We start from the raw sequence: 24,309 nt of genomic DNA on the forward strand, positions 1-24,309 counted from the left end.
CACTTTGCACCTGCCTCAGTGTAGTGCTTGGCCCTTTGCACTGAAATAGAATGAAAGCTATATGCTCCTAATGGGATGTTAGAAAAGCATCCGTTCGATGCCTACTAGTTTTAGAAACAGGAGAATGCACACATAGGAGGGTAACAAGACAAACAGAAGTCAGGCTAAAGAAAAGTTTCTGGCAGACAGACAGAATCACTGAGGTTGGAGCAGACTACATTGAATTCTGGAGATCTCCTCTCCTAGTGTCCCTGCTGTTACATGACTGAGAGTTTTGACTTCTGGGGCTTGAGGATGCATCCTGTTTTCTGTTTGATAAACTCAAGTCCCTGATCAAGTAGCCTTTCTCCGAGCTTTGTTCCTGATGACTTGAACAGGGTGGTCGGCTACATTAGATACAAGTTGCGGGGCCATTTTCATCCCAACAGATTCCAAAGCTAAAGGCAAAAACGTCATCAAAAATTGTAAAATGAAGATACAACATATTTCTAATTTAACTACCTAAGATTTAATAAATGCTGTGTAATGACAATACATAAAACCAAGTAACACATTTCACAAAGCAAGAAAACCTCCCAGGTAGCCACGTACATATCCTCAGCATTGAGGGGTGAAAGTTTAAAAGACTAACATTTTTTCTGGATACATTCTACTTAGCCCCCCCCCCCCCCCCCGCAAAGCTATAGAAAAGATATAGATTAAAATGCTACATACCACTTACTTGTGGTTACACACTAAAATGGACAATTGCAACAATTCAGCAGATAGCATTTTAATAAAAGTATCTTAAGAATTTATTTTTGTTGGTTTGGTTTTCCAAAGAAACATACCTTGGTTCACTTCTTGTATTCCATTTCTAAGCCCTATGACTTTGAAAAGATAGCATTTAGATTCAAGCAATACCCAAATAATGAAGATGAATTAAAAATAAAAGTTTTCAGGGGAATATAGGCCTAAAGCAGTAGGTGATCTGTGCTCAGTGCAGCCTCTACTAGCACTGTACAGCTCTCTCAGGATGGCATAAACCAGCAGTCCAGCTACCAGAGTCGGCAGGAGTCCGTGCCTCTGTTCATTGTGGAATTGGATGGACAGTTAAAAGCTTTCTGGAATTCTTCAAAGTTGCTAATGGCACCATTGACCCTGAAAAAGATATGTCAAAGCCCATGTCATTTAATTCTTACATATCAACAGGTTCTGGATAAAACTGTAGCAGCATATTGTTTGAAGGGATATTGCATTCATTTAATCTCTTTACAAAGCAGACAACGGAAACCCAAAATGGTTAAGTAAACTTCAAAAAAAAGTTTAACACAGCTGAGACTAGAACCAGCACCTCCGGAATGCCAGGCAAACAGTCCTATTAATCTTCCAAATATTTTCAAATTCCTATAAACTGCAGGATTTACAATTCCAACATATTGAGTATAGGATTGTATATTCCTATAACTCTACAAATTCCTATAAACTGTAGAATTTATCAATACTTAGCTTTTCTACTTTTTATCTTTTTATGGAAGGTATAACTGATACAAAGTGCAGATGTCTTAAATGTAAAGCTCATAGATTTTTTTCATGTGTATAATACATCCACGTTACTACCACCCAGATCAAAACATGAGATATTTCCAGCACCTAGAAGGCTCCCTGGGGGGCCATATTGGTAGTACCTCCAAGGATAACTACTAGTCTGATCTCTGTTGCCATAGATTAGTTTTGCCTGTTTTTGAATCTCATATGAATGGAATCACACAGTAGTCACTCTTTTGTCACTGACTTCTTTTAGTCAATATTTATGTCCATAAAATTCATCCATGCTGTTGCTATCACTATCTTTAAAAAACTCATTCATTCCACACAAACACTTTCTCTAAATCCTTATTATGTTTGAAGGATCATCTGTATCTATAATCTGGTTCATGCAACAATAAACCAATGAATGGTGTCTAGTTGTTATTGATAAGGAATCCTTTACTGGCGTTAACTTCAAAATCTGGGGTTCTTGCAAGTTCCCCCAACTGCAGTAAAGATTGCAGATTCCTACTCAGAACTCTGATTGTAACTGCCTTTTGGAAGTAGTATTTCCATTGTGTGATTTCTGCTGTACTCAAAATATACAGTTACTGCAAACATCACTAATAAGCCAGCAAAAAAAACTCCCTCTCTTCATTATTTCTTACTGAACTGCATGTTCAAAGGGCTGACTGGAGATTCAGCATTCTCAATCACTGACTATTTCTTCCCTAATGACTTCTTTACCTATGGGCATTTGAATGAATATAATGGCCAATATCTGAAAAAATCCCCATAATCTCCTGTGTCTTAGCTGGGATGTTTAGGTAGGGATGCATATTTCATGGTGTGATTCATCCTGACCAAGTGTTAAAGATAGAATTTAGCTGATAATTAGTAAGTATGCTCTGCAAATTATCAGCTAAAATCCAACATTACAGGCAACTAGTTAGTAAAAGGAAATGAGTTTCTAAGAACTTATCTTCTGAGTAATTAATCTACTGCATGGTTTCATCTGCACCATTTGTCAGTGGGCGCACATTTTAGTCCATTAGAGACTGTCAGCATTCTTGACAGTTTAGCCCAGTGGGGGAGAATTTCTAACACAGTGATTAGATTTTATGCTATTGGGTAATTTATAGTCAATTTCTGAAGCATGTTCAAGGCAAGGTTTTAGGAATCAGATTTTAAAATATAGGAGAAATTTTAGATGCCTTTCCTGCACTATGCTAATGTATTCATTTAAACATTAAATATAAAGAAATTGAGATATAACATGTTCTAAGCAAAGAATGAAGAAATATAAATACTTATGGTTTCCTGTATTTCCCATTATAATTCTCAGTCCCCTACTATAGAAATTTCCCTCAAACTATGCTAGAAATTTAGCACAGGATAAGTAATAGCAACCTTAATTTTATTTTTACTTAATATTTTATACATTCTGACAATTAAATAAGATTGTTATTCATAATTCTTTTCCCTTCACATATAAGCAAATGTTTCAAAATAAGATTCAAACTAAAAGACAAAATGTAGAGCTTCTGACTCTAGACATGAATGATAACAGCTTCACGTGACCATATGCCCTCCTTTGTGGTCAGAGCCATTGGGAAAGTGGGCACTCATTTGGGTTTGTCGGCGGGCTGCATACAGAACAAGACGCATTCAATGGCATATTCTGTAACACAAGATAAACCAGAGCTCTAAGTGTTTTAAGGCACAGTACATAAGTTCGCATCCTTGTCTTAGAAGAGGCTTTTTTGGTCCATGCTTAGTTTCTATTTGGCCAGAATTTTTTGTCTGCAAAATGGAGATACCACTATTCACGATATAGGCTTTGGTTCAGATCACCTATTTGGTAAAGAGCTGGGATGACTGCATAGGGGAGGAGGAGGGGAGAGGCACAGTTAAAAACTAGCATCATCCATTTGCCTTTTTACCTAAACTCAGGAGGGCTGTGAGCACCAATTTGGACCTGTTCTCGGGCAGCTTCTGGTCTGTAGGAGTTGCACCTTACCTAGAAGAGAAAAGCATCCTGATAATTACGATTCCATTCCAATTACACATTTTCTATTGCTTTAATTGCTCCAAATTATACTGAAGAGTAATTTTAGACTTGATGGATGACAGTTTTAGTAGATCAGATAAAACCTTCATCAGTAGTAACATCTATTATTCTAATCCCCAGAGTAGAAGGTTTTATCATTGTAAATAATTCCACAATTTGAGTAAGTTAGGAAGGTTTCCAGACAAATGCTACAGATCAAGAGAGCAGTATATGTGCCCAGGAATCAACCAAAGTATTCATCTAATATAACGCTTGCAACAGTCCTTATCCAATGGAACCACAGTCATTTGAATCAATAAAATGAATCAAACATCATTTGAGTGTAGTCATGAGAAGTTAGTTTTTTGCACCCTGGGTGCCTTGCTGGCCTTACCCTAGTCCAGGCCCTTGGATAGGAGGCACTTATCCATCACTCTGACCAATGAAATAATGAGAAGTGATATATGTCACTTCCTGGAGAAGATTTAAAAACTGGCAGAAGTTTTAAGAGCCTTCAGAACAATTTAAGATGCTACATTAAAGGCCAGTGCACATTTCCTCATATTTCTTTCCTACTCCAGTGGTGACCATGGAAACACATGTCAAAATAAAGACTCTAAAACCCAGGTCCTTGAGTAATAACTATGAGCTGAGACCCACTACTGACCCATGTTGGACACAGAGCATGAACGAGAAATAAACTTCCTTTGTTTATTTGACCCCAGACCATAACCTACTTAATCCTGACTTGAAGTATGTCTTGAAACATGATGCAGTCTTGAAGTATGAAAAGAGCTAGGACACGTGGGTATGAAGGAGGGGGGCAATTCAAAGTGGAGGAGAAAAGGGAAGCAAAGACGAGTCTGAGAGAAAAATAAGAGCAAGACATTCAGCTTGGCCGGCCTGTGGTGCACAATGGGCAGCAGTGGGAGACCAGGGGGGACAGTGCCAGATTTCTGAAATCTTGACCAGCAGCCTAAAGTGCTTAAACTATACTTACACATTGTTATGAGCAGGAAAATGATAAAATCATATTTTAGAAAGATTTATCTGTCAGGGACATATAGTAGTAGAAGGAAAGGAGAAACTAGTTAGAAGATTAGTTACGGAAGGCTCCAGGAAGGTTCCCAATGAGTGTCCGCTAAATGAGTAGGAATGGGAACTGAGAGAAGTAGAAAGATGCGAAAATCTGAAGGAAAAATTGGCAGGTCACAGAAACTACAGGGATACAGGAAGCAGGAAAGGTCATGTGATACTATTACTTTTCATAAAGATACACCATCAGTCTCTGTGGTTCCGAATTTAACTTTGAAGATGCTTTTCTAATATGATTTCTTAACTTCCTCATAAGCTAGCTACAGTGAAGTTGTTTCTGGCATTCAATTTTACCTCATTTCTTATGTTATTTCATCTTATATTCGTACATTATTGTATAGTATTGTCTGCTTCCTATATCATTTAAGAGATTGCTGAAAACACATCATGGTTGTTACTGTTTTCCTAGTACCTTCTCAGGAGGGAAAATAACTTTGCTCCCTGTAAGTAGACTTATTTCAACATGCAAAAGACTAAAAATCTCAATCTGTCAGTAGGAAAAGTTCCAAGATAAATTTCTCATTAGTGATATAAAATGGCTTTCAATTTTTCCTAAATCTCTTTAGTTTAAAATAAATTATATATGGCTTGGAATTTTATTTGGAAGCATTTCAAAAGTATGACTGTAATGTTGCTATTGGTTAGTTTACTTTATTCATCTACAATGATGTTGTGAACTAGAACGTAGGAACTAAGATGGACCTTAAGTAAGTAAGAAAGAACTGATGGACGCTGCACTCTGTCCTCTAGAGTAGGGGTCAGCAAACTCTTTCTGTAAAGTGAGAGATAGTAAATATTTCAGGCTTTGCAGACCAACTAGTCAACTCTGCTATTGTAGCACAAAACCAACCACAGACAATATCTAAAAGAAAGTGCATGGCTGTTTTCCAATAAAATAACATTTACAAAAATAGACAGCAGGCCATATTCGGCCCATGGGTCCTAGTTTGCCAAGCCCTGCTCTACAAAGTTCTGACTGTGTGTGTGTGTGTGTGTGTGTGCTTATTTTAGATATAAGACCTAGTACTAACCCCAAACAAAGTCTCCTCAATTGAACTGTGTTAGTCTTACACTTTTCAAGTAATTCATCTAAAACTATCAAGTGTCTTCAATATATCCAGCATCTTTGCTGGGTGCTATGGAGATACATAAGAAATGAAAGGATCCAGAAGATTAACTATGACGATAAAACTAGAAGTCTTCAACATTTTGAGAACAATTAAGTATTCAACTGCATGGTAATGAAGGTAAGTATAGAGGAACTGAAGATTTACAAAAATGAGAATTGGAGTCCTTGGGGAAGTTTGTGGCTTACGTGGATGAGGTGAAACTTGACATGGGTTCTGAAGGATAAATATGGGATTCAATAATCGGAGAGGGAGGAGTGGACAGGGGGTCACATTATAGAAGGAAAATCAAAGCAACGCTACAGAGACAGTAATGGGCATGGCATCATGGGTTGGACGTGAGGCCACCTTCCCAGCGAAAGGTGAGACTGGTGGAGCTGTGGGAATTTAGAGCTGGTGGGTAGAGTTGGATACGACTGAGGAGAACTTTTTAAAAAGCTAGCTGGAAGTGTTTAGCTTTGATGTGGTAGGACTTGTGAGCCACTGAAGTTCTTCAGCAGGTCAGTAATGAAATAAAAGTGGTATTTCAGTGGCATGTAACACAGTGGTGGAAAGATGCCAAAGTCAGGAAAACGTGCCATAAGGCTGGTGGAATAATCCAGGCCTAGCCTACAGATGACAAAATATCAGGGGGAACGCTTTGTAAAGTATATGATTATCTAACCACTATGCTGTACACCTGAAACGAATGTAAAATAATGCTTCCAATTAAAGTATAATAGGCTAAAAATTTCTCATAGAACATTAAAAAAATGAAATTTATCCTGAAAATAAGCAGCAAGATAAAATTTCAGCTAAAATCAAAGTTATGCCATTAAACTTTTGTTCCAAATTGTTTATCAAGGAAGCAAGCCAAAGTCCTACTTTCATCTTTGACGCCCCTTCTTTGGTCTACTCACGTGAGCGTAGCTCAGGAAGAAGAGCTGGTTGTTGGTGAATGTGATGCCTGGCAGAAGAGGCTCCTCAACTCCCTGCCTCTTGTCATTTATCCACTTCCTGTAAGCCTGGTGAGAGAAGCAGAATAGATGACCCTCGGCAAGGATTTTGCCAAGAAAGAGGGAAAACGATCATGCTCAATCACTGTCATCTTTTACAGTACAATATATTTTAACTAGAATAGAGGAAGGATATAATCTCAGAATCACAGCCTGGTCTTTACATCGAATGTATTTAGCTTCATGAAAACCTTTCCGTACCATCCTTCCATTTCTTCTTTAACATGGACCAGTGGATGATGAAAACAGTATTATGGACTTTTAGCTGGCCCACTATACGAGAACCACTAGCCTCTGGTCATAATACAGAAGTTTGGTATTTTCAGAGAAAATTATAAGGAAGGAAAACTCATCTGAACCTAGCCCCGAGATTTCTGTAGCATGCTCTGATATTATTATGAATATATCTCCTGAAAACTATCCATTAAATGCATGATTCTTAATAACAAATATTGTTTAGAAAGTGACTACACCCCAAAAAGAAAAGAAAAAAAAAACAAATGTAGCTCTATTCATATAATAGAGTATAATACAGTCAATGGGGAAATATAATTCTACTTACAGAAATTCACACAATTTACAGAAATCTAACTCCTCATGAACATGTTTCTGCTGTGAATTGAGGTGTACCCATATGGTGTTTTAGAGCTTAAGTTTTAAAATCACAGCAAATGTTGCAGTGCATACCCTGAAAGCTTCCCGCAGACCTCCATTATCGGCAATATTTTCTCCCAGGGTCCTCTTCCCTTTCACCTAACAAGAAGAAATGGAAAAAAGAGTGTTTCACAGTAAACTATCATTCAGCAGGAGGCATAAATATGATAGCAATAAAAAGTGCCATATTTTAAAGAGAAAATTACATTCAATAAATCAGAGGTAGTCATAATATATTGTGAGATAGAAAACGAACCCCAGCAAGGTAGTCCTGAATAAAATAATTTCTATTTTATTATGCAACACACTTCCTTCTCACCCACCTCTTTATTCTCACCCATTTAACCAGCTCCAATGAAATGTTAAAAAATACTCTCAGTGACTCTAGTTTAAATGGGAAAAAACAGAAATGTCAATATACAGATTACTTTCTCTGATTAACTCACATAACGTGAGTATTCTTTTCAGTGTGCTTGTGTTTCCAAAAATTTACCATCACATAGGACTAAGAGTTCAAGACCAGCCACCACCATTTCACCTTCACCAATTTCCAAGAAAAATTATAAGGAGGTTAGTTCTCATGGGGAACAAAGGTTGAGGTTTGCAATATGTATGATAACCAGCCAAGTATGGTGAAGAAATTCTTCCAAACATCTGATGATTGTTCCTTAAACTATTAAATAGGCTATGACATAAAACAATCCCAAATCCACAAGCCAAAATTCAACCTGCTGCTGTATTTGTACATGCTGCAAGGTAAGACTGGATTTTACATTTTTCAGTGATTGGGGGAGGGGGGTGTTGAAAGAAGCATAATATTTTGTGGCTTTGTGAAAATTATGTGAGGTTCAAATTTCCGTGTCCATAATTCAAGTTTTACTGGCACAGAGCCACGCCTATTCACGTACATATCACCTGTGGCTGTTCTATCACTACTATGGCAGGGTTGACTTGTTATGACAGAGGCCTAACAGCCCACAAAGTCTAAATCATTTACCACCTGGTCTGTTACAAAAAAAGTTTGCCCATCCTTGCACAGGAGGCAGAATAATGCTCCTGCCAAAAGATGTCTATGTCTTAATCCTGGGAATCTGTGAAAATGTTACCTGATGTGGCAAAAGAGATTTTTAAAATATGATTAAGGTAAGGATCTTGAGATGGTGACATTAGCCTGCACTGTCCAAGTGGGTCCAATGTACTCACAAGGGTCCTTTTCAAATAGAGTGTCTCAGAGTGATGCAATGTGAAAAGTCTCAACCCGGCATTGCTGGTGTTGAAGAAGGAAGGGGCCATGAGCCAAGGAATGTGGGCAGCCTCTAAAAGCTAGAACAGCCAAGGAAACAGATTCTTCCCTAGAGCAGCTAAAAAAGAAAGCAGTCCCGGTGACGCCTTAGGGTTTTAGCCCACGGAGACCTGAGTGAGACGTACAGAACTGTACAATAATAAATTTGTGTAATTTCAAGTCACTAAATTCGTGGTGATTTGCTATAGCAGCAACAGGAAACAATACACCCTGCTCTAAACCTTCAAGCCATGGGTCCTACTTCCATGCTAGCTCAATCACCCAGGTATTAGGCAATACCAATGAATGAAAACAAATCTTCAGGTAACACTGATCTCTTAAGTCACCCAAAACCTTCCCAGCTTCAGTCCCAAAAAGTTACCACTCCTGCTTTACATACTACCTTACACCACAAACAAAAATTAACTCAAAGCAGATTAAAGACTTGAACACCAGAAACCATAAAACTCCTAGAAGAAAACAGGCAGTAACCCCTCCCCCTTAACAGTGGTCTTGTCAATGATTTTTTTGAAAATGACACCAAAAGCAAAAGCAAAAAGAGCAAAAATGAACAAGTAGGGCTACATCAAAGCAAAAAAACTTCTGCACAGCAAAGGAAACCATGAACAAAAAGAAAAGGAAACCTACTGAAGAGGAGAAGATAATTGCAAATCATATATCAGATAAGGGGCTAATATACAAAATATGCAAAGAACTCATACAACTCATAGCAAAAAACAAACAATTTGATTTAAACAAAATGGGCAGAGGATCTGAATAGACGTTTTTAAAAAGAAGACATATAGATGGCCAGCAGGTACATTAAAAGATGCTGAACATCATTAATCATCAGAAAAATTCAAATAAAAACCACAGTGAGATATCATGTCATACCTGTTAGAACAGCTATTATTAAAAATACAAGAATTAACAAGTGTTGGCGAGGATGTATAGAAGAACACTTTTGTGGGAATGTAAATTACTGCAACTACTATAGAAAATAGTATGAAGGTTCCCCCAAAAAATTAAGAATAGAATTATCATATGATCCAACAATTTCACTTCTGAGAATGTATCTGAAGAAAATGAAAACACTAATTCAAGAAGATATATGCACCCCCATGCTCACTGCAGCACTATTTACAATAGCCAAGATATGGAAACAATCTAAGTGTCCACTGATGATGGATAAATGGGCAGATAAGATGTCTCTCACACACACACACACACACACACACACACACACACACTGGAATACTACTCAGCCACAAAAAAGAATGAAATCTTGACATTTAAGACAACATGGATGGACATAGAGAGTATTATGCTAAGTGAAATAAGTCATACAAAGATAAATACCCTATGACCTCATTTATATGTAGAATGTAAAAAAAATAAAAATGAAACTGAATTCATAGATAAAGAGAACAGATTCTGGTTGCTAGAGGTGGAGGATGGGGGGTAGGGGAAATGAGTGAACTTGTTTTTGTTTGTTTTGTTTTTAGTTTAAATAAATTGAATTTAAAAATTTTAAGAGAAAAAAATAAGGCTACTGATTTTCTTAGCAGTAGCTTCCTTGACAATACTGCTATGCTAACAGCTGAAGAAACAGTGTAGCTGGGCTCTTGATAATTGTTGACTACTGACTAGGATGGGAGCACACCTTGGACATTTTTCGTGGAAATATTTGAGCAGTAAATGGTGAAAGACTGCATAATTTCATCTAGTCATTACAGAAGGTGGATAGAGCATTTATAAGGCTATTGTTCTTTGTTTCGCTATCAAAAAAAGCTATGGGTCACTAATCATCAGAGGAGAAGGCATTGGGGGCTGGGTGAGAAGGGTGAAGAGATTAGGCAAAGAAAAAAAAAGACTCATGGACACAGACAACAGTATGGTGACTGCCAGAGAGAAGGAGGTGGGGAGAGGGAGGGAGAAGAGGGTCAAGGGGATAAATGGTAATGCGAGGAGACTTGACTTGGGGTGGTGAGCACAGGATACAATATACTGATGATGTACTGTAGACTTGTATACCTGGAACCTGTAAAATTTTATTAACCATTGTCAACTCAGTAAGTTCAATTTTTAAAAAAGTTATGGGTGACTAGATGTCTTGTTTAGGACCAAAAGATAGAATTTGTCCCTTGCCACCCTGTGGCTACCAGATGACTATAAATTAAATCCATGCCTTTTTCAGTTAGTATCTAAAATCCCTTGGACTACTATAGACTTGGACTTCAGCTACTCCCAAGCACATCTTGACACAATCTTCCTCCCCAAATGTGAGTGAATTGGAAAAATAAAAGAATTTGTATTCCTAACAATTTCCAGGGGAGACTGAAGCTGTTGGCCTGGGACCCACGCTTTGAGAACCAACAACCTAAAGCTAATGTCCAAATGGGAAAAAACCCACAATAGGCCGCCTTCACCACAGTTATACTCACATTTAAGCCAGCTTTCTTCCAGTAATAGTTGCTATACTGGTTAACCATGCACTTTGTTTTTTCCTTAAACTTTTCTTCGGAGTCAAGAGACCACCAAGGATCCAGGTTTCCATTTTTATCATATTTTCTACCTAGCAAAAAGGAAAGTTAAAAGATATTTGTATTATTTATGGAGACTGATTTCTTCACCTCCCTACCCCTCACTTCAACAAGCCTTTAAGAAGCAGTCCCAGCAACAGACACTACTACTGGGAGCAGCTCCCACCTTCTTTCCAGTGTCACAGACTCATTGTAAAATGAGGACAAAGGAGACAGAGGTGTGAGGAAGTTTTCCTTCTAAGCAACGAAGAGCATTTTAATAGTAAGGGTCATCAACTTACAGCATGCACCATTCTTAACCAGTCTTGGATTCTTTTTTTTTTTTTTTCACCTAATACGACCCAAAGTGTTCTCTGGATTATGAAATGAAATGGCTTCATTCAGGAAGCCCATGAAGGGAGTCGGAGCACCACCACCAGTGAAATTCCAAATGATCCATAGGAACAGCCCAATGAGTCATTCACACCGTGCAACCATAGCCCCTGACTCAGCCCTACAGGAATGTGTTTCCTCCAAGTTGCCAGGAACTGAGAGACACATAAAACCTGTGTTATGAATCATTCCACGGCCATCAGTGTGGATGGAAGGCCCATCTGTCCTGCTTTGACAGGGAAGGTTGCTTTAAAAAGAGAACTTGGAACAAGAATGGAAATCTCCAAAACATAACAGAAAAAAAGAGATTAGTTATACATGTTTTGTTTTTGTTTTTTTGCTACAGGCTCACTCTTCACTTTCTCTATACCCTTCAAAAATGTTTGCATGTATCTGAATTATCTTTTATACTCATTCAAGGTTACTACTGGTTTGAATTTAATTATGCAGAGAACTCTTTGCTAGACATACAAGAAAGTTCCCCAAGCAAAGATGTCAACTGGAACAATCCAAAGCTCTTCAATCAGGCTGGATGCCATTACCATCCCCCTGGGAGAGCACGGAATCACTGTCCTCCAACCACTAACCAACCAATTATTAAATAGATACTGGGCATGTCCTTATCTGTGCAATGTACTGTTCCAAGTACTGATTACAGAATGAAATTACCATCATCAGATTTTGCCCTTTGAGAGACAACCCTGAAGGCCTCTAGAAGATTCTGAGGGATAACTGTACTTAAATGTCCCAGGAAGAAAGGCCAGGAAGCAAGAGACCAACACTGGCTTTCGTTTCTTAGCTAAGACTACCCTCTCAGATAAACCAAGCATGCAGAAATAGAAAGTGTAGCTCTGAGTATTCAGAAGACAGCTGTATGTTAACAGGGAGAGAGACCAGGTGAACACAAAACCTGTGTGATTAAGGAAGGGCTAGTAGGAACCCAGGAAGAACTGTGCAGAAGGTAAGAACCAAAAGTGTCTCTGGCCCTGGGTAGGCACCCAGCAAAGGGTGTTGGAGACACCACAGACATGGAAGAAAGAGGACCCTCTATTAATGTTGCCTTGGGCCAGCTGGGTTTTTGAGCTTACCTATAAATCTTTGTGTGGATGGAGATGTGATCATAATTTGCTACTAATTCATAAGTTTTGGAGGTTTCATATGGCTTCCCAATAATACTCCAAAGTTAAAGGAGAAAGAAGTGTTGACTAAAAATGATGGTAACTCTCAAAGAGTGATAATTTCTTTAGTTTATGCCATACCCTGCTCTTTCCTTTCACTTAAATGTCTTCAGAGTACACAGGATATTCTATATTACGCATTATTAGGAAAGCGTAGCCTTCTTTAAAATTCTGAATCTATGCCAGCATAGAGAAAAACAGAGATTAAGCACTGCATAATCCTTGAAATAGTATAAAGGAACCAGTCAGCCAAACTCCAGATTCCTAACTCACTGAGTCCTAATTTGGCAGCATGTATAATCATCCTCAGAGCAGAGCTCCCACCTCCAGGGAGAGCATCTCAAGATGGTGAACAAAGAAATGACAAAGGGAAGAAGCTATAAAGTAATTCCTATAATTATTGTGGCAGCTACAGCAATTCTAATCTAAATGCACAGCTAACATCAGTGAAATTACAAGGTCATTTTTTCATCATTCTATCAATGGGAACAATTATTTATTTATTGCAAGCTATCACTGCAAGACATGGGGGAAAGTTTTCAATCAGCAATAATACTGCATTGGACAATCTTCAATCTATGATGATGCCACTATGCAAAAATAATAGCAACAATTAACACCCATACAGTCAACATTATCATAAAAGCAGCAGCTTAGACAATGAACCAATACTTACCATTATTATCAAATCCATGTGTAAATTCGTGTCCAACAATTACTCCTATAGCACCATAACTCAGAGATCTATAGCATAAATATATAATTTGGAGAAAATTACAAGCATGAATCTCAGAGCATAATCCTTTCATTTTTTCAATGAAAAGCCAAGATAATCTGTTTTCTAGTAACCATGTTGATAACAATCTAATAATCACAAAATTGTTTTAAAAAAATCTAAACACACCCTTTTCATTGACGTGGACAAAGAAAATATAAATTCTAACATTGTTATTATGACCATATGTGGGCCTTATTTTTCCTACCCTGTAAAATTAGGGGTGTGAAAGAGATGGTTTCTAAAGTCCCTTCCAGCCCTAAGGTTTGTATGGTTCTATATCAGCTCTAGCTGTAGTTTATATTTATAAACACCCAAAGCAGTAGCAGGGTTTGAACAGATCCTGTCAGTCAGCATACCATTTATTTTTTATCTGAGAACCTGTTGAAAAATCTCTGCAGACTTAGAAGTTAAATTGTTTTCCAAATGTAGTCATAAAAAAGGAATAGAGCAGAGATTAAAAGGGATCACTCTGCTGTCAAGGTAGTCACGTTTCTCTGCTTCTGTGACAGACAAGCTCACAGCTGAATGGCAAAGATTGTGAAGCCTTCATCAGATTTGGAAAAGGCATTTTATCATTTCTCTTCACCTCTGAAGATGCATGTGGTAGATTATCTATAAGGGTGACCAATGACAATTCCACACACCCTGAATGCATGGGCTCCCTTCTCCCATCAAGAGGCAACTATTTCCTTTCCCTTAAATCTGGATGGACCTCGGGACTTGCTATGATCAACAGAATGCAACAGAAAGGGCCAGATGTGGCTTCTGGACCTAGGCCTTGACAGGCCTTGTAGTTTCATATTTTCTGCCCTTGGAAGTCAACTGCATGTAAATAAGTTTGACTGATGATCAGCTGGAGACAGAGAGGCCAAGTGAAGCAAGCAAGAGACACCAAAAGTTGAGAGACTTTTAAAGGAAGAGAGACCCAGCCAGGCCCCAGCCATTCAAACCAGTCCAACTGGGACACCAGACATGTGAGCAAAGTCATCTTAGATCCTCTGGTCCCAGTTATGTTTCCCCAGCCAACAAACACCACAGGGAACAGAGACAAGCTGTCTCGGCCAAGTCTTGCCCAAATTGCAGAATCATGTGCCAATAGTGGTTGTTTGGCGGTGCTTTGTGACAAAGCAATAGATAACTGAAACAGAAGCATTTTAATGATATATGAAGAAATAAATAAGGGGGCTTCCATACATATGTGTCTGGGATCTTCTCTCTCAGCTTTAAGTTCCATGAAGGTCAAACTCTTACCTATTCGACTGCTGCTGAATTGTACCTAGTACACGGTAAGAAACTAACAACGATTTAACTAATTGATTAACTTTACCATTTCATGCAAGTGACAGATTGATATGTGACTTATTGTAGTTATTTAATGTGTGGATGAGGATTATCAACAATTTAAAATCCTTGTTATGAGGATATTTTCTGAGATTTGAAATTATGCTAAAAAATACTTTACAGTTGCTTCCTGACATGCAACATCAAAGTAACCTAGCAAATAGATAGGACCCATAAGTGGAAGGAAGGAGAGTTTTTGAAACAACATGTTATTACAGGACATAATGATCCTTAACATGCTAATTGTTTGTCTCAACTATACCCAAGGAAGTGCTGCAAGATTTAATTTTTCCCCTTGGTGGCAATTCTTTCCTTTGTTATTTCTTTCCTGCAAGGTAATTTGCATTTGAAAAAATGCTTCCTACTGTTTTTCCATCATTGCAAACCTTCATTAAGGAAGTAAGAGTAAAATTATGCATTTCAATCATAGAGCTATCATAGCAGTGTGGGACAAACTTGTAATAGTGCTAATTTTTGCAGCAGTAGCTATCACTGTACAGCTTGTAACATTTCACTTTTCCAGACCTCTTAGTCCTGACAATCACATTTGATCCTCTACAAGCCTTGGTCAATGCTGCTGAATTTAAGGGATGAACAATGGAAGCTTATAGGAACTGTTCTGCAATAAATGCCCCTTCAGAGGGACTGCTCCAATGAGCTTCCTATTTGCAAAGGGTAATGGAGAATTCAGAAAATGGTTGAATCATTTTAAGTTCCAATTCTCAGTCACATAATTGCAATCCTTTGGACAAGAGACAAAGAAGACAGAATTTTATATGACTAAGCCTTACAATGATAATGTTTCATAATACTAAATTCACATCTTCCATGTTATCAATGGACATTATTTAAATTAGCATGTCATAAAAATAAATAAACTTTATGCCTTTTTAAAATAGGACTGGCTGGCCAGAACAAGAAGACTCCGGCAGAGAAAATCTAGCCTTCCAAAAATAAAATGGGGGAGATAACCATTTTTCCACCTACTAAGTTTCTCTTCTGTACTTACTGCCCAATGGGCTTAACAAATGCACAGGGTATGCTTCCTGGAGTAACAATTATGTCAAGTGGTCATCAAGTAAGAGCTACTCTATGCTTGAAATGTAAATTCATAAAAATCTCAGAGTTGGTAGCGTCTTTAAGGTCATCTAGTTCCATTCTTTAGCTGACTCATGGCCCCCCGCTACAAAAATCTGTTCAAATGGTCCTAAGACTTCTCCTTGGGCACTGTCAATAACCAGGAGCTCACCCTCTTCTGAGGTGGCCCATTCTCTCTTCAGTGGTTTTAAAAACAGGCCTCTTAACCTGGAATCTCTTTCCTATGCCTTCTATCCATTGGTCTAGTGTAGTCTCTAGCGGAACAACCTCTGACCCCCTGAATATAGTAAATCATTCTGCCACCTTAACTTTCTTTCAAAAAATACGAAGTTATGAGGTTCTTCCTCAAATGCTCTCTTCTCAAGTTCTTTCAACTATTTTTCTTCAGTCATGAATTCTAGACCAGCATTTTCTCAAAACATAGGGAAAGGGGGATTTTAGGAACCTCTGGTTTAAACACTTTTAAATAAGTGTCTTTCTTACAGAGCGTCTTAGTAATTTTTATGCTGTTAAGTATCGTGATTCTCCAAAACAAAGGGAAGGGGAGGATGAATTAACTCTATTACTACTTCATGGAACACACACTTTGGGATATGTTGTCTTAGGCCATTTACAATCCTGATCCTCTCTTCTGGAAACAATGCAGCCTACCAATCTCCCCATAATTAGACCCAACACTCAGGGGAGGGCTAACTGACCAGTGTGGGCAGAAAGGATAAGCACTAGTTGGTTCTAAAAGCTATCCATCCAGAACAGATGCATGCATGGGAATCCACCTCACTGGACTGTGATTCCTATGTGTCCAGCATCTCCATATTTCAAATGCCGATCCTAATAGAGGATGGATGGTTTCAGTGCAGACGCAGAACTCTTTAGGGAAAAAATGCAAAGCTCTCTCCCACTTAAGTCTCAAATATGGTTCTGTATAATGTTGAACTAATAGGCACTAATATTGTTTCCTAAGTTCCTATGATTTTGACTTTTACATTAGAAAATCATCTCATAGATCCCCCAAAAATTCATTAAATCAATAACTTCAAAATTAAACCAGACTGCCCGGCCAGACATGGCTCAGCAGTTGAGCATCAACCTGATCCAGGAGATCGCGGTTCAATTCCCGGTCAGGGCATGTGCCCTGGTTGTGGGCTCGATCCCCAGCGTGGGGCCTGCAAGAGGTGGCCCATCAATAACTCTCTCATCACTGATGTTTCTCTCTCTCTCCCTCTCCCTTCCTCTCTCTGGAATCAATAAAGATATATTTAAAAAAAAAAATAAACCAGACTATTTCCAAGTCTCCAGGTATACAACCACAATAATAGAAGCTCAGTTAAACTGCTAGTAATGAGCACATTTAAAGAATTCTAGAACTTCTTTACTTTGAAGGGAGCTAAGAGAATATTTACCTAAACCTCTAATTTTATATAAATATATATTAATTTCTCATCTTAACAATAGGGAAAATTGATTCCAAATATGTGAACACTAATGAAAACTATGTAGCTGAGGCCTGGGATGATATTAATGGATTTGGGCCATACAAACCATTTTCATTTTCACTTATGCTAACAACGGTGCTTTCCTTCAGTAAGCTTACTGCTGCCTGCTCCTGTCCACTCAGCACCCACCATTTCCAAGCACATCACTCCAACAGCTTCCAACTACCAGCACCTCAAACCACAGCTGCTTCTCCCTTTACAGTGGGGTTCTATCGCGATAAACCCACTGTAAGCTGAAAATATCTTAAGTTGAAAATGCATTTAATATACCTAACTTAAAGAACATCATAGCTTGGCCTAGCCTCTCTTAACCGTGCTCAGGACACTTACATTTAGCCTATGGTTGGGAAAAATCATCTAACACAATGACTACACTGTAGAATATCGGTTGTTCACCCTCGTGATCACATGACTGACTGGGAGCTGCAGCTCACTGCTGCTGCCCAGCATCATGAGAGAGTATCATACTGCAAATCACTAGCCCAGGAAAAGGTCAAAATTTCAAGTACATTTTCTACTGAATGTACATCGTTTTCACACTATTGTAAAGTTGAAAAATCTTAAGCTGAACGACCGTAGTTAGGGACCGTCTATAGTTGCTTTCTCCGGCCACCAGATCCCTCTTGGCCTAGGCTGGGTAATGCCAGGGAGTTCATACACCTGGTGGAAGCCCTCAAGCAATGATGGAAGGTGAGTTGTAGGATAAAGCGCCTAGCTCCCTTGCCCCCAAGATGGGATCACACTGAAGCATATTCTACAGCTCTGCAGCAGGACTGAGCCTCAGCTGCCCAGAGTGATAACTGGCTTTGGAACAGACATGTCATAGGCAGAATAATGGCCCTCAAAAGATACCCACATGCTAACCCCCAGAACCTGTAAATATGTTATTATATGGCAAAGGGGAGTTAAGGTTGTTAATCAGCTGAACTTGAAATAGGGAGACTGTCCTGGATTATCTGGGTATACCCAATATAATCAAAAGTGGAGGAAAAGGCAAAAGAGGAGAGTCAGAAGAAGACGTGAGTATCTACGTATGACTGGTCAAAGAAACGCAACTTTGCGGATATGGAAGATGGAAGAAGAGGGCCATGAGCCAGGAATATGGACCACCTCCAGAAGCGAGGAAAGCCAAGGAATAGATTCTTCCCCAGAGCTTCCAAAAGGGAATGCAGCCCTGCCCACACCTTGTGTTTAGCCCAGTGAGACTCAGGTTGGACTTCTGACCTACAGAACTATAAACTAATAAATTTACATTGCTTTAAGCCACTAAGTTTGTGATAATTCTATTATAGAAGCCATAGAAAACTCCTATAACACAATTTATTGGCTTCCTTCCCTCCTTGTCTCACTCCCCCACTACCCTGCCAGTGTTTCCTGGTGTCACCTCCCAAAAGAACTATTTGCACTTGAATCTTTGTCATAGGGTATGCTTCTGGGGGAGTCCAAATCAAAACATTGCCACCATATTTAATCATATTTATGTTGTCATTTATCCAAACCAAAATACAAAAGACTAAACTTCTAAAAAGCAAGACTAAATTTTCTGTGAATTAAAGCACCAGAGCAAGCAAAGGCACATAATAAAAGTGGTGATATTATTGACAATGAATATTATCAGAATTCCTACTATATATAGAAATTCTGAATTACGTAAGTCTACAATCTTTCGGTATTAATGGCCTTTAAACTGATATCCCTAACTCCAGATGCTGTCAGTTTTTGAACCACTGTATAGCTACCCAAGACAAATTTGATTACCTTTACTTGCTCAAAAACTTCAGTATTTTCTATTGCCTATTAATGTCCAGGCTCCTTACCTGGCATTCAGATCCCTCCATATCAAACATCAACTTTCTTTTCTAGACTTCTTTTCCACTGCTTCTCTTCATACACCAGTGTGACTAGCCAAACTAAACGCTTTGCCATTCTATCAGCACATTTCTTGTCTTTTCTCACATAGTTTCTTCTATATGGAATGGTTTCAGACCCATCACCTTCAAATCAAATGCCAACAATCCTTCAAGGTCCAAATGTTTGTAGTATGAGTCAATGCATAAGTGAATAAATGCATAAAAATGAAAGCTACCTGTGTCCTAGTTGGCTTTTCTGTCTAGTCATACACCCTGGTAACAAGAATCAGAAAACAAATACCTAGAATGGTGAGAGTGGGGCCAGCCCAGGCCAGGCTCCATGCTCTCTTTTTGCTGAACAACCACTGGCTTGTTTTGTTTTGTTTTATTTCTATGCTCTGCCAAAGCAGCATGTTCTTCCTTATTTGTCAGTAACTGGTTTCCTTACTCACTTACTTACCGAGGATATTCTGTTCCCCAAAAGAAAGGCTTCTGGAGCTCTCCTGCTGGAAATCCTGGGAGAACAAAGACAAACAAACAAAATTTTAAGGGATAAAGAGATTGATTTGATGTTAAGTACCTGGTTCCAGCTTTAGCCTTAAAATTTCAAAGGCCCATATGAAAGGTACTCTTCATGGAGCTGGGAGCCCTCTAAGCGATCCAACTGTCTCTAAGATATTAATTCAACTGAATTTGAAATAAGTACATTACATCAATTTCAAGGAAACCATTTTGCATATACACTATTGGCAGTGTCCAGCCTGCTATGAACTCTATTCCTTCATATACAGAGTGTGCTGGAGGCTTCTGGCTATCCAGCAGCTTCCCCTAATATAGAAAGGGCCACCTTCATGAACACACAACCTACGCAGTCATACAGAGCCTCTCAAGCAGAAGGACCCTGAACTTGGTTTAATGCTCTGCTGTCACTGTCTTGAAACTCTGAATAATTTTATCTTTGAATGTGATTTCGTAAGGGGTGTCCAAGGAGACAAGGAAGTATTTGTGTGAGCAAGCCTCATTTGCATAAAGCATTTATGTTGCTCCCCAGGAGTTCAGCAAGACTCAAAGCGAGTACAAGGTAAGCATGTTACATCTAGGCTGAGTAGGTGGAGGCTCTGAGAGCCCCAAGAGGGCTCTTTCCATTGGAACCAGAAATTGCTCTGATCACCAAAGGCAGCAATGGCACTCTAAGAAACATGAATGATCAAGGAACTCTGCCATACTCTTTCTGACTCCTATTACTTCCCTGTATTAGCCAATCACATAAACTGAAAATGGTAACATAGAAGGAAAGGGAAAGATAGGGCGACCCACGGTTTCCTTTCCTTTCATTCCTTTCTTACTCATCAGTAAGCCAAAAGTAGACAGTGTTGGTAGAATGTGTGTGTATTAAGAAGTGAAATAAAAACAGCTGACTTAGTTTTGTGCAGCAATTCCACTGCTCTGGTAAGAACAAAATACATATGCATGTGCAAGCTACAAAATACAAACTGTATAATTTTGGTGATTCCACATACAAGTTAAAAGCTCTTATATGTGCATATAAAACTGGCATCACACAATATAAAGATGAACAGTAAAATTATGCTAGAGATTTAAAATTTTAATTTTCCTCACAACAGCACTAAATAGCAAGTTAAAGAAATGACAAGTCTAGAGAACGAGAGGCCACAGAAGGCAGGATAAAACTTTATATTTTAGCACCTTTGACAGTACATTTTCCTGTTTTCTGAATAGGAGGCCCCCATATTTTTATTTTGCACTGGGCCCTGCAAATTATGTAGCTGGCCAGGATACAAATGAGTGGGAGAAATGCTTTGCTTTCATTGCAGCTCACTGCTAAATTTAGCACCCTGAGTTGATCTTAGGAGCTGCATTTACAAGTCATCACAACTGGGAATACACAGAATAGTAAGGAAAAGAGAAAGAGACACCTTCTTCAATGTCCTTGCCTGCTCCAGGGCCACTGTTCAAAGCCCCTTGAGACTGAAAGTGGTTTTATGAGATAAAATGCTTTCTCTGCCCTCTGTCCCTTTAAACATTCTTTCTACCTCCCCTCCATGGCAGGACACTATGAAAAAAGAGGGTAGGAAAGCAAGTTCTTAATTTAGAAATAAAATGTTAATTCTCTGTAATTTTTATGTATATATATTCTTTATATTTTCTTAATAATATCATAGTTTGAGATTTCAAGGTGCAAAAACCTAATCGCAAAACAGAGATGGTTCCAGCTAATAGTTTTCTCTCTTTCTGTTGCTTTCACATAAAGGAAAATGCATCTGACTTTAAAGGGCAACATCATATTAATCTTCATAGCCTCTACATTTCCTTTAATATCTTTTGCATCTTTAAATCAATATTCCATCCTCTTTGTTGGTGATTACTTTTAGTAACTCATTCTGATTTCGATATATATATGCATATATATTACACATATGCATGTATATCACATATATATGCAAACCACAGTGTATATAAGAAAATTCCATCTCACACAATATATCATCAAAAAGTAATGATATTTCCTAATAAGAACACTCAATGTGATTTAATTATTAAATCATTCTGGCTTTCCTGCTTGGAAATATGCCCAGCTGGAAGCATTTATGTCCACTGCCAATCTCTTTACAGGACAACATCTGACACCTGCACGAGACTCCATTTCTGCCGCCGTTGCTGTTAGTGGCCCCAGGCTAACAGGCGACAGCCACCATGCTCCCCTGATCAGCTGTATCTTTCTTTCTAGCTCATCGGGCCACGGAACCCACTACCGATCAACAGAAGAATCGGATGCCCTCAGGACTGTTTTGCTGAAGTGAATGCATTAACAGTTTAAGCTGTACTTCTGGAGATGTCAACTGGCAAGAATGATAAGTTGAATCCCAACATGGCCAACTCAATATCTTAGCTCATAAACTGGGTAAGTTGTATTTACCAAAGGTAAAAGTAAAAAATAAATAAAGGGAAAAGGAATTCTTTTTCTCTCCCCTTTTATTAGGCTTTTCTTATGTTTTCTTGCATCTCCATTGTATTTCCTTTCTTCCCCATTTCAGCACTGCCTCACCTCTTTCACACTTTTAAAGCAACCCCTTTTTCTATCAGTATATTTATGGGAGCCATTCCTCACAGTGTAAATGTGTGTGTCCACACACGTATATGTATATGAATAGGAGAGATATGAAAGAGAGAGGGAGACAAAAAAGAAATTTAACTATTGGGTCGGCACAAATTAATAAATTTGATAATAGGTAATATGGGTCAGGGTGTAGGAAGCGTGTTGTGAGTGTAAATTGTTGCAGGCATCTGGAGAACAATTTAGTCATCTCTTAATGCTTTAAATATCATTTAAAAAATTAGTCACTACATGTTGCTATAGAGCAGAGGTGGGGAACCTTTTTTCTGCTAAGGGTCATTTGGATATTTATAACATCATTTGTGGGCCATACAAAGTTATCAACTCAAAAATTAGCTATGAAAAAAGCTCCTAGATTTAATGAATTTCAAGTCCCACCTGCAGTTGCCTTGGCAGAACCAAACCAAATTTATTCTAGTACATGTTATGACAGTTATTTTCAAAAACCTAAGTGTATATTACTGAACTAATCTAATCCATGCATCAATCCACATTTCAGGGCTTATTGCTGATGTGTCATCTTATCAGCGTTATTATACTTCATGGTAAGAGTTGCTTGTACTTACTTCTGCTGACCTATTTGACTTTACTTGTCCTGCACAGTTACTTCTAGTTCTATAGTTCACTAAATAAACGTATTTTATGACCCTAATCTTAGAGATGCTAGTATATTTAGATAATATTATAAAAACAACTGGGAATCATTGGGTTTGGTTATAACGCTGCAATTTCTGTACATAATCACTGACCACTAACATTTACAAAAGACCTATGATGTTCCAAGCAAAACAGGTAATTCTGAATGTACAAATGTCCTCAAAGAACTTACAACCTAGTAAGAGAAAAAGGATATAACCGGAAGAAACATCCTATTTTGCAAGATTTAGAAAGGAAGGGAACTGATACCAAATCTCTCTAAAGTATATTTTTAATTAAAATGTTTTAAATTCAGGAAAGAAACAAAATACTGGATACATGGGATTAGATCCGTAGTGGCATTTTGGCAGAGAGGTTATCTATACACATGTCTATACTAAGGCGAAAAGATATGGTTTGTAAGATTAGCTGGAGTTTGAGGTAGGAATCATTTAGAACACTGATCCTCAGAGTGTGGTCCCAGAGCAGCAGCAGCAGCACCAGGGCATTTGTTAGGGATGCAAATCATTGGGCCCACTCCAGACTCCCCGGAACAGGCACTCTGGGGGCGGGGTCCGGATTTCTCAACAGGCCTCCAGGTTATCCTGGGGCATGCTAGTTGAGACCCACTGGTTTAAGTCAGGATAACAATTCTCAACCCCAACTACACATTAGAATCCCTAGGAGCTTTTTAAAAATATGCCCATGTCCAACCCCTGCCCCAGACCGATTAAGTCACAATTTCTGGGATGGAGCCCTGAGCATCAGTATGTTTTAAAAGCTCCCTAGGCAATTCTAATATGCAAAAAAATTTTCAAAAACTGTTGGTTTAGCAAAAACAATGACACTTGGCTGGTGTATATAAATCAGCACTCCTGTCTCATTCTCCTCTCTTTACCAGTCCTCAACACCATGCTTGTAACACACGATTAGATATTTTTATTATAATTTTGCAGACTCTTTCAAAACTGAGACTTTATATGACTTACAAATTATGACTGTACAAAAAGACGAGAATGGTTTTAATTGCACCGGCCTGAGAAAACCAGGACAAACGCTCACTCTAAGAAAGAATGAGTGTTACTTCTTATTCCGGATCAGCTCCTGCAAGTAGATAAACCAGATACCATTCTTCTAGAATTTAGGGGGCCATCAGTTGGGACATGGAA

General features: G+C 38.5%; 1 protein-coding gene across 2 annotated transcripts in view; it reads right to left on the bottom strand.

Annotated features, from left to right (window-relative positions):
• Positions 1-679: 679 nt before the first annotated feature.
• Positions 680-24,309, bottom strand: part of PHEX (phosphate regulating endopeptidase X-linked) — a 172,500-nt gene continuing 148,870 nt past the window's right edge. For both annotated transcript variants that reach the window (XM_081125341.1, XM_081125342.1), the window contains 7 exons: positions 19,829-19,883; positions 13,482-13,549; positions 11,157-11,287; positions 7,464-7,529; positions 6,681-6,785; positions 3,453-3,529; positions 680-1,140 (listed from right to left, as the gene is read on the bottom strand). In XM_081125341.1, the coding sequence (XP_080981467.1) occupies positions 1,038-1,140; positions 3,453-3,529; positions 6,681-6,785; positions 7,464-7,529; positions 11,157-11,287; positions 13,482-13,549; positions 19,829-19,883 (605 nt within the window). In that variant the 3' untranslated portion in view covers positions 680-1,037. The remainder of the gene's footprint in view (positions 1,141-3,452; positions 3,530-6,680; positions 6,786-7,463; positions 7,530-11,156; positions 11,288-13,481; positions 13,550-19,828; positions 19,884-24,309) is intronic.

The sequence above is a fragment of the Miniopterus schreibersii genome (genome assembly GCF_964146895.1).
Source record: "Miniopterus schreibersii genome assembly, chromosome: X".
Lineage (NCBI taxonomy): Eukaryota > Metazoa > Chordata > Mammalia > Chiroptera > Miniopteridae > Miniopterus > Miniopterus schreibersii.